The sequence below is a fragment of the Peromyscus leucopus genome, chromosome X (assembly GCF_004664715.2).
Source record: "Peromyscus leucopus breed LL Stock chromosome X, UCI_PerLeu_2.1, whole genome shotgun sequence".
Classification (NCBI taxonomy): domain Eukaryota; kingdom Metazoa; phylum Chordata; class Mammalia; order Rodentia; family Cricetidae; genus Peromyscus; species Peromyscus leucopus.
Window position 1 is genome coordinate 50,351,788 of NC_051083.1, and position 10,390 is coordinate 50,362,177.

General features: G+C 35.9%; 1 protein-coding gene across 1 annotated transcript; it reads right to left on the reverse strand.

Moving 5' to 3' along the window:
- Positions 1 to 4,095: 4,095 nt before the first annotated feature.
- Positions 4,096 to 6,262, reverse strand: LOC114704135 (melanoma-associated antigen B18-like). Its single transcript, XM_037199275.1, has 2 exons — positions 6,178 to 6,262; positions 4,096 to 5,485 (listed from the first exon to the last, which is right to left on the reverse strand). The coding sequence occupies exon 2, from the start codon at positions 5,434 to 5,436 to the stop codon at positions 4,399 to 4,401; it is 1,038 nt and encodes a 345-aa protein (XP_037055170.1). The 5' UTR covers positions 5,437 to 5,485; positions 6,178 to 6,262; the 3' UTR covers positions 4,096 to 4,398.
- Between the last annotated feature and the right edge of the window lie 4,128 nt (positions 6,263 to 10,390).

Genomic DNA, 10,390 nt, shown 5'->3' on the forward strand with positions numbered 1-10,390 from the left:
CATTGGTATGGATTTTTGTATATTGATATAAATTTAAAGTTATTTTTGTTATATGTGTGTGTTTATACTCTTATACACTGCAGTTTATTTAAAGATGCAGTCAGGCAGTGGTGCTGCACACCTTTCATCCCCGCACTCTGGAGGCAAAGGCAGTTGGATCTGTGTGAGTTCAAGGCCAGCCTCGTCTACAGAGCAAGTTCCAGGACAGGTTCCAAAGCTACAGAGAAACCCTGTCTCAAAAAAAGAAACATAAAAAAAGATGTAAGGTAAAGTTCTAGTTCTTGAAATTTATTATTATAAACTATTTAAGACAATTAAGAAACACAGGTTAGTAGTTAGTCATTTATATCAATCAAACTTGTAGTTATGTTATATATGTTTTTCAAGATTATACAGTTATATTTTAGATAGATAGATGGTCTTCAATCACTTCAAAGACCTACAGAATATGACATTTAAAATATTTTGTTAACATAGGGCTTTTCTTGATGGTGAGACATATTTGCTCTTAGCAGCATCATTGTACTTCATAAAAAGATGATGGGCATTAAAGAACTGCCATATGGAATTTACTTTCATTATAGCAAAAGTAGCCATTTGGACAAAAAACCTGCCATTGCCTTGAATGCTGACAATATGCTGGACAAACTCGACAAGCAGGACACAAAGGAAAAAGACTGTCAAACTTTGAGAAAACAAGGCAGGACAGTCCTTCAAAATTCATGCTTTATAGAAAAGTTTGCCAGATATTCTAGACCTGTAAGCCAAGATGGATGCCGTAGTGTTGCAGAGGAACCTTGGGTTGCTGTCCAGGCAGCCAGATATTTTTTGTTCCTATAGGTTTCAAAGTGGTTTGCACTTCACTTACTATTTACTCAGGTAATATTACATCCTTGTAGGGTCTTTAATGAAGTTTTCCTTAGGTGTGGTAGAAGGTAAATTAGGTACAGAGCTTTGGACTCATCAAGATAGAATAAATCATAGAGTGGTTTTTCCAAATTTGCCAAATTCAAAGGGACTGAACATTATAAATATAGTCCTTACACAATAATTGTTCTTGTTGTAAATAGCTTTACTAAGTTAAAATTAAAACCCTTTCTTTTTCTTTAGACAAAAAGGTGGAAATGTTGTGGAATATTATTTTAAATGTGTAAAGATGTGTTGCATGTGTTTATGCTGTGGTATATTACTTTAATTCTGTGAAGGTGTGCTACATTTGTTTATGCTGCATTTATTTAATTATGATAAAATGTATTGCTGTTTCACCTTCCCTGACTAAGGCACCTGATTGGTCTAATAAAAAGCTGAGTGGTCAATAGCTAGGCAGAAGAGGGATAGGCAAGGCTGGCAGGGATAGAGAATAAATAGGAGGAGAAATATGGACTCAAGAGAGGAAGAAATAGAGAGAACAAAGAGATGAGAATGAGAGAGAAAGAAAGCAATATACCTGGGGCCATCTACACAGCCCCCAGTCAGCAGACACAGAGTAGGACATACATAAAGAAAAATAAAAAGATCTGAGAAAAAGGAAGATAAAGCTAAACAGGTTAATTTGTGTTAAAAGAGCTAGCCAGAAATGAGCCTAAGCTAGGTTGAACATTGAAAACTAATAATGTCTCTGTGTCGTGATTTGGGAGCTGGTAGGCAGCCTGAAAGAAAAGCCTGGTAAGTGTATTAACTGGGCACACTCAAACAAAATGAGTCTTGAGTTCTTCATCAAAATGGTTCTGACAAGCCCTCTTTTCCAGAACTGTTGTACATAATGTTTAGAATGTACCTCCCACTAGACTAGTAAAAAAACAGCAGTTATTATTGTGATATTTTGACCCCAGATGATATTGCCGTTTATGATGGGATATATCTTTTGCCTTTTTCTTTTTAAATATGAGATGTCCTTGAGTGCTGAGACATCAATATATAATTAATATAAAATGAGACATCAAATATATATAATATGCCCTCTGGCTAGCAAGAAAATTCCCTAAAAACCAGTAAATCTTTCACTGTTGAAAGATTGTTTTGGATATTGGGGTATCAATCTAGTTCCCTTTTGTTGTAATGATGAAATATTTCAACCAAAGTAACTTGGGAGAAGAAAGGGCTTATTTCAGCTATGAATTAGAGTTTGTTGTTGAGGTAAGTCAATATAAGAACTCAATCAGGAGTTTGATGTAAACATAAGCTGTGTTTTGTCTCACAAGTAGGCTCATATTTAGCTAACTTCCTCATACAAGCCAGGACCACTTGCCTAGTGAATGGTGCTGCCCACCCGGACTTGGGCCCTCCAATATTAGTTAAAAATCAAGATAATTCCCCCACACACACACACAGACATACACACAGGCAAGTCTAATCTAGACAGTTCCTCTCTTAGATGACTCTAGGTTGTGTCAAGTTGACAGTCAATGTAAACTAAGACAGGAATCCTCTAAGACTGGGTGCAATTTAATGCCCCTAGAATGTGTGACCAAACCCAACTCCTTACCTCTCTCCCTCTTTCCCTTCCAATCACCAAATCATCTCTGGTTTCACTTATGTAACTCATATGCTTAAGCCCTCCTTAGAGTTTACCAAATTATACTAGAGATAACTTAATAAAATGCTATTCTAGTGGATTGGATTCTAACTCCTTCAGTCCAGACAAGAGAGCACTAGCACAGTGATATATCAAAGGACTATCATCTCATTTCTCAATATTACAACAGAGACAATGTGTCTAAATATGTCTATTCTTTGGCCTAGAGAGGTTGCTATGTGGTTAATAGCACTTGCTTACTCTTAAATATATACCACATTCTTATATACACACATCATGTATAATATATATAACATAATATGTATTATATAATATCACTAAATATGTCTAAATATACATGTGTATTATATAATACATATGGTATATTAAAAATACATATATGTAATATTAACTATTGCATATGTATGTGACATATAATATATAACATACAACATAATATAATTATATAATAAATGTGAGATATATTATACATAACTTACATAATTACATATTATATAATTATATAATATGTACTAGTATATGTTACATATAATATTAATATATTATATTTGTAATGCATGTTCTATTTACTTTTACTGTGTTCATCTACTCTGGGAGTTGGGGCACTTTCTATCTCACCTGTGGTGGAAATAGTTTGGGCTGATATAAGATTTCAAACTAACTACAAATAGTAGTTTTCTATTAGAGTTTTCTTCTTCTTCTTTTTTTTTTAATTTTTGACAGGGTTTCTCTGTGTAGCTTTATGCCTTTCCTGGAACCCACTTTGTAGACCAGGCTGGCCTCAAACTCACAGAGATCCATCTGCCTCTTGCCTCCAGAGTGCTGGGATTAAAGGCATGTACCACTACTGCCCAGCTGGAGTTTTTTTTTTTTCTTTTACATCTGTGACATACCATACTTGGGACCAGGCCCTGATCACCACTTCCACACCTTCTTTTGATCCAATACTCAGCTTAGCTGAGCTCTGTCTTCCACTTAGGAAAGGTTTAAGGTTTTCTTAGGCCCCAAATTGTCTTGTTTTGTGTGTGACTCCTTTTATAAGTACTCCAATTCTCATACCTACTCTATACCCTCCCTTGCACTTGTCATTTATGTTAGAGAATAGAGCGCCATCTTATTTAATAGTGGCTCCTAGACTCTAAAAGTCTAAAAACAGTTACTTATTCATCATCTTGACATTGTTTTCTCCTCCTCCTCCTCCTCCTCCTCCTCCTCCTCCTCCTCCTCCTTCTCCTCCTCTTCCTTCTCTGTCTTCTTCCTCCCTACAAATCATTCTTATTTACAAAGAACAGATGTTTGGTAAATCTTTCTTTGGGGAATAAAAATGTCAGTGATTAAGAACTTAACTGTATTATAATTTATGTTCCTACATTGTTGAACATGAATGAAACACATCCAAATACATAAGCTTAATTTTATTTTATTTTGTAGAATGGAGAGCAGGAATCAGAAAACCAAGAGTGCGTCATCCACTATGGTTTTTACATTTTCTTGTTGTAAACAATTTTATTGAAATTTTTTATATTCTAAGAAAATGCCTATTTCAATGCCATGTTTTCTTGTTTCAGTTAACTAAGATGAATTTTTTTAATTTGCTTTCAATACTGAAACTCTTAACTATTAAGCATCATAAACAATGTTGATTGTATGACATATATCAGTCACATACTTAGATGGTAACGCTAACTCAACGTTTCTAAAAGAAGTAAATTTTGAAAACTTTGAAATGCTAAACTGAGTTATTCATGTAGAGTAAGGCTATAAATATGAGATGCACTGTTTTCTCTCCAACATTGCCTCAGGATCCCACTAGTTGGTTGAATGTTCTCTTTAAAAGTGATGGAAAGCAATATGTTTAGACTTCAGTGCTGGTTGGAGGAATTGCCAGAATTGTCACTGGACTGTGCATTGGCTATGATACCAACAAGAATCATAGATGCAAATCTGGCTCGGTTTTTCTCTTGCTCATCTCTCACAGCCTCCTGATACAAGGATGGGAAGGCACTGGGAACAGTGTTATGGACCTTGGCCAGAAACTCAAGGACTCTCATTTTGCTGGTTTCATAGTGGGCCCGGGGACCCCACAAGAACTGATAACCTGGAGAACCTCTGTAGGGTACCCGCCGATACTTCAGGTACCCCTCACTCACAAAGTCTTTAGTGATGAGCTTCTTGACATTTCCATAGATAAAGTGATTGACTCCAGCATGTACCCCCATCTCACTAAGCACTTTCCAGACATATTCCTCATTAACACAGTTGCCATTCATGAAGATCACACACAGGATTGTCATCAAGAGGCCACTCTTGGGCATTATTGCCTCACCATGCATAATTTCATCACCAATAGGACTTAATATGCTGACAAGGCCATAGCAGTGTCTGGTTGGGTCAGTTTCCTTAACATCAATACCAAAGGCTAGCACCATGAGCTCAGAGGCTTTCTTAAGAACTTTGGGGAACTCCTCTTTGCTCTGTGGGATGACCTGCTTTAGTATGTCTTCCTTTGTTATTAGCTCCCTGTTGTTATACTTTCGAAGCATGAACAGCACCAGTGAAACTGCAAGGTCATCTCTCTGCATTGAAGATGAATAACTAGTTGAGGGCAGTGCCCGAGAAGTGCTTGATCTCTTCTCATCTTTGTGCTTGGCACCTTCATCCAACTTGATGCATGGAGCACTTATAGAAGCAGTGGTGGGCCTCTTAGACTTCTTAGATTTGCCAAGTGACTTGGCAGCAGAGAAGCTCTGGACATCACTACTACAAAGGGGGGAAGAGGAGGAAGGGGTATCTCTCTCTTCTGCTTTAGTAGCCTGAGCTTCTTGAATAGACCCGCTTTCACTTCGGGCTTGATGGCGTCTCTCACGGGCCCGGAGCTTACTTTTATGACCACGAGGCATGATGATTCTGGTCACGGAGTACAAACCAAAGAGCAAGTAATGCAGGCTCCTAGGGATGAGAGGATGAGATGTTGTGTGCATCTGAAGAACGGTGAGACCACCTTGGTCTTTAAACTAAGCTTGCATCTACAAACTTCTGTAACAGCAATGTATTAAGAATCTACTGTGCTCTTGCCTCAGTTAGTGTGCCCTCCTGAGAACCCTTTAAAGGAAATTTGAGAGTAAATATGAGTTTGATTGATGCCTGGTAGCCCTGCCTAGGGCAGGCTAGAGCTAAGAGCAAGTGCTAGCAGGTCTAGGTTCCATGAAATAGGAAATGATCACTGAATTTGCCTTTAAAATCATCTTACCACGTTTGAATTTACATTGAAGATCATTATGGAATCAGAATTTCCCATTTATAGCTCCTCTGAATCTGTATCAGAAACCATTAAGAGAAAAATGAAGCAGGGCCCTAGCCAGCTATCCTTTCTGGGGATTCCAGAGCTTCCAATAGAGGCTAAACAGATTTTAGTCTTCAGTTGAAACCATAAACCATAGGACAAGGTACCTACCTCCCTGAAGCCCGACTCCCCAATAGCCCCATCCAAAGGTCTCCGAGGGTAGATAACAAGGGCAAAAGTCTGTGTCTACCTTCTGTTGCTATGTTGAGAGTTCCCTCAGTTCTCACTCAAAAATCTTATCCTTCATTTCTTGTAAACCTCAGAAAACGTTTTCCTTTGCTGATCTGATTCCACTAACCTGAGATCAAAGTCTTCATTTGCTCCTTAGTACTTCAAGGAAGATGTGAGCTCAAGTTGGGACTGCCTGCCATACTGGAAGTCTCTTACTATTGGGTTCGGGGAAGGAACAGTGCGGGGTTCTGTTCACACGTAACAGAGAGCACAAGGGCAAAGTTATAAATATCATCGCCTTTATTTTTTCTGTCACTTTTCTCCTCTGAAAAAGTCACTAATCAAAGAGGTAGAAGCCATTACTATCTTGCACTGCCAACTGTACCTGCTGTTTCCCAGTGATGAAAGCATTGGGTGGACTCTGGATTTTTGAGCGGGTTGTCACCGTTGCATGACATTGGGCATTCACAGCATGTAAGGCGGTGGAGGGTGGAAATGTTCATCTTGGCGACTTCTTTAAAGGTTGCTTGAAAATATCAACTCCAAGAATGCTCTAAGATGTTTCCCAGTTGCAAGCCTTGGATCAGATTCAGACACTGGATACAGATGATGAAGCTGCCAGTATCCCTGAATAGATGTTGGGGGTGTAAGAGAAAAAGACTCTACGAATTTGGTTCTGTTCACTAGTTAATATTGGATTTTAGAATCTTCTGTCTACTCTTTTAATTAGAATAACCTGAGCTGTACAATTTTTTGTCTCCATTTATATTAGCATATATATTTATACCCCTAAGAAATATGTGTCTGTGTATTATTTTTCATGAAAGATTACTTACCCTTCTTATATATGAAACATTAAATTTCTTATATTTGATATCTTACTATTTTTATCTATCATGTAACTAGCCTGCAACCATTTGATATACTACTATTTTAAAGGCCATTTCTCAGCAAGAAATAACTATTAGTAAAATAAAGATGTTATAAGCTTCTAGAATCATACTGCCTCAATTCAAACCTTTGCACTGCCTTAGTATGACCTTTACATTACTGACAGAATCCAAGGCACTGACCCAGATCCTTCAGTGAAGCAGGACAGATTCATTGTCACACAAGGAAAAGGCTAGAGTGAAATTTTAACATTTTCCTCCAACTGACTCTATTGTCTTCTTCAGTTACAGGCTGCAGACCTGTCTTTATCTCAGGGAATATGACTACTTGCCCAAATACAAGTACTAATCCAGTTGATACTCTTTTTCAAGGATTCTTAGTTTAGCTATTTATCTGTTACTAATATTGTTCTTTTATATTTTGCCTATGTTTTCCAAGGTTAAGTTTCATAAACAACAATCCAAGTCTGGACACCACATTGGATGCTGAGTGAAAAGCACTGTATCAGTCTCCTTTGATTGCTATAACAAAATGCCATAACTATTTTCAAATTTTATATTTTGGAACTAAACCTGCTGTTCATAAATGTACTTGAAACAACATAAATGAAAAATCACTTAGCATGTTTGTTTAGTAATAAATAAGGCAAACATATTTGATGATTTCCTCACATTTGAGTCATCCATAATTTCTCTTCTGGAATTATCTAAGATCTTAAATTTGTATTTTGCCTGAGAGCATAAGGATTGTTTAATCGACAGTACTTATCAAGAAAATGACTTACAGACTTGCCTAAAGACCTATATATGGCAGAACTTTCTCGGCTATGGTTTAAGGTTGGAGTTTCAATATATAAAGTTCAGGACACATTTTTTGGCCATTAGATAGTAAGTATGTAAACAATTTAAGAAATGACATCTTCACATTAGGTATTTCCCTTTGAACAAATGTACTGATTTATTTATTGACTACATTTCCCTAAGTTTATTTTTTTATTTGCTTACAAAAAGATTTTATACATTGTTGTTGTGTTCATTTATGGATAAGCCTTAGTTATTTGCTATTATGCTTATATTATTTGTTTGTTAGTTTCATGTGGCAAAGTTTTGGGATTTAGTGATGTATTTAGCAGATTTCTGGTTTCTGATTGAGTATTTTATAAAATAATTCTGTTGGAATTTTCCAATTAGAGACTCATACCATCTATTTTTCTTTCTTGATATTCTTGCCTCTTATATAGTTCAGTGCTTCACTACTGTTGTTAGGTATTTCATGTTTAAACAGTAGATGATATTATACATCTCCATCTTGCCCTTGACTTAAATGTGGGTGTTTCTAACATTTCAAATTTAGTCAAGCTTGTTGTAGATGTTATGAAATGCCACTTCTCTTCCAATGAGCCTGTTCTTTTCCAATGAGAGACCAAAAAAAAGGAGTGCATCCAGATGGGAAGGAACTTGGAAGAGTAGAGGAAGGGGAAACTGTAATATGATATATTGTATGAAGAAAAGAATCTATGTTTAATAACAGGGGAAAGTGGTTTTAAAAAGAAAATTACCTTCTAATACAATTTTACTGAGAGTTTTTATCCTAAATAGTTGTTTAATATTTTACCAAAGTTTTTCTTATGCATATGTATAAATGGTCAAATGTCTTTTATCCTCTAACTTATCAGTGTAAGGGAATTCCAACCAGTTCTTTATGTTATATCTTTGCATTTTACTGTCTATTTATTAACTACTTCACTGAACAATGCAAATTTATTTATGATGCATGTTTCCACATAAATGAACTTGGCTCAAGAAATTTTTATTTTTTTAATATTTATTTATTTTTATACATAATGTATGTGTCTGTATGTATTTATGATCACCACATTTATGCATTTACCCTCAGAGGCCAGAGAGAATAGGATCCCTGGAGTTATAGGCAATTGTGGGCCAACTGATATGGGTGCTAGAAAACAAATCCAGGGCCTCTGCAAGAGCAGTCCATTGCTCTTAACCTCTGAGCCATCTCTCCAGCTCACATGACATCTTTTCTTGAGGAAGCATTATTTGGTCTGTGTACCAATATCAATGTAACTGTTGAAATGAGTTCAATAATTTATCTTTTAATATAACCTAGAACAGTTTACATAAGAAAGCAATTGCTTTTTCTAGAACCACTTTGTGAAACTGGCCTACAAATTTGACTATTTCTAGAATATTTTAAGGAGAATAGACTAGTGTTTTATGTAGAATCTCAGATTTGACACTGAAGTACAAGCAATCATAGAAAACTGCATCAACTAGACTTCAAAAACATCATGAAAACAATTTCATTGATAAGATAGCATTGTAGGTGTAAGAGGGAGATGAAAAGGTGGAGGGGTGAGTGTGACAAGAATGGATTATAAGCATGTATAAAATTTTTAAAGAATAAGTTAATAAAAGTGAATATGAAAGGAAAACCTACAAAATGGAAAATAACATTTTAGCTCATATGAATGGTGAGGAAGTACTGTCTGGGTAATTTAATGAATTATTTTTAAAAATATGAGGCTTTTTTTCTACTGAAGAAGTTGGTAGTTGTGCAACATTGTGAGTACACTAAATTACATTTTTGAAAGTTTACCTACATATTGTGTGAATTTTATCTTGATTAAATAGTGCAATCAGTGGTGTCAAATTATGAAATGGTTTGGTGAAATTTTCAATGTATAAAGTGGTAATGTGCTGTGGGATAGTCTTTCTGTATGCTGTGAATATGTGTTGCTATCATTGGTTAATAAAGAAGCTGCTCTGGCCTATGGCAAAGCAGGTTATAGCCAGGCAGGAAATCCAAGGAAAGATACAGAGAGAAGGGCAGCTGGCCCAGTCTACCACCCAAGTAGCAATATGGCAGCAGACCAGTAATGTCACGGCCATGTGGCATTACATAGATTAATAGAAATGAGTTAATTTAAGATGAAAGAGCTAGCTAACAAGAATCCTGAGCCATAGACCAAACAGTTTGTAAAAAATATTAAGCCTCTGACTAGTAATTTGGGAATGGGCAGGCGGGAGAGATTCATCTGTTTATGATAATGTTTAAGACAACAGTCTTATACAGTAGGAATATCTAAGAACCTAGTAAGACACTGAAGATTCTACATTAAGAATGAAGCCTTTAATGATTTATACTAGCAGAATAAGATAAACTACATATAAATACTATAATCTCTCAGTTACCCACTAAAATTTTATGATAGTAATACTATTTGTTTTAATTAATTTTAATGTTTATATTAAAGCTATTTTAACTATGAAGTTTTTAATTCAGAAAAAGAAAGAAGGGGAAACATTATAATAAATACAACAAAAGAGATAAACAGAAAAACAACAATGCAACCACAGACTAAGGTTAGAGAGCCAGTTTAACACTTAACCGTGATGAAGGCTTGAGCTCATAGCCAGCACCTACACAAG

Bases quoted from the DNA above. Each gene is read 5' to 3' on its own strand.
- LOC114704135 (XM_037199275.1), bottom strand. From the start codon at position 5,436: ATGCCTCGTGGTCATAAAAGTAAGCTCCGGGCCCGTGAGAGACGCCAT.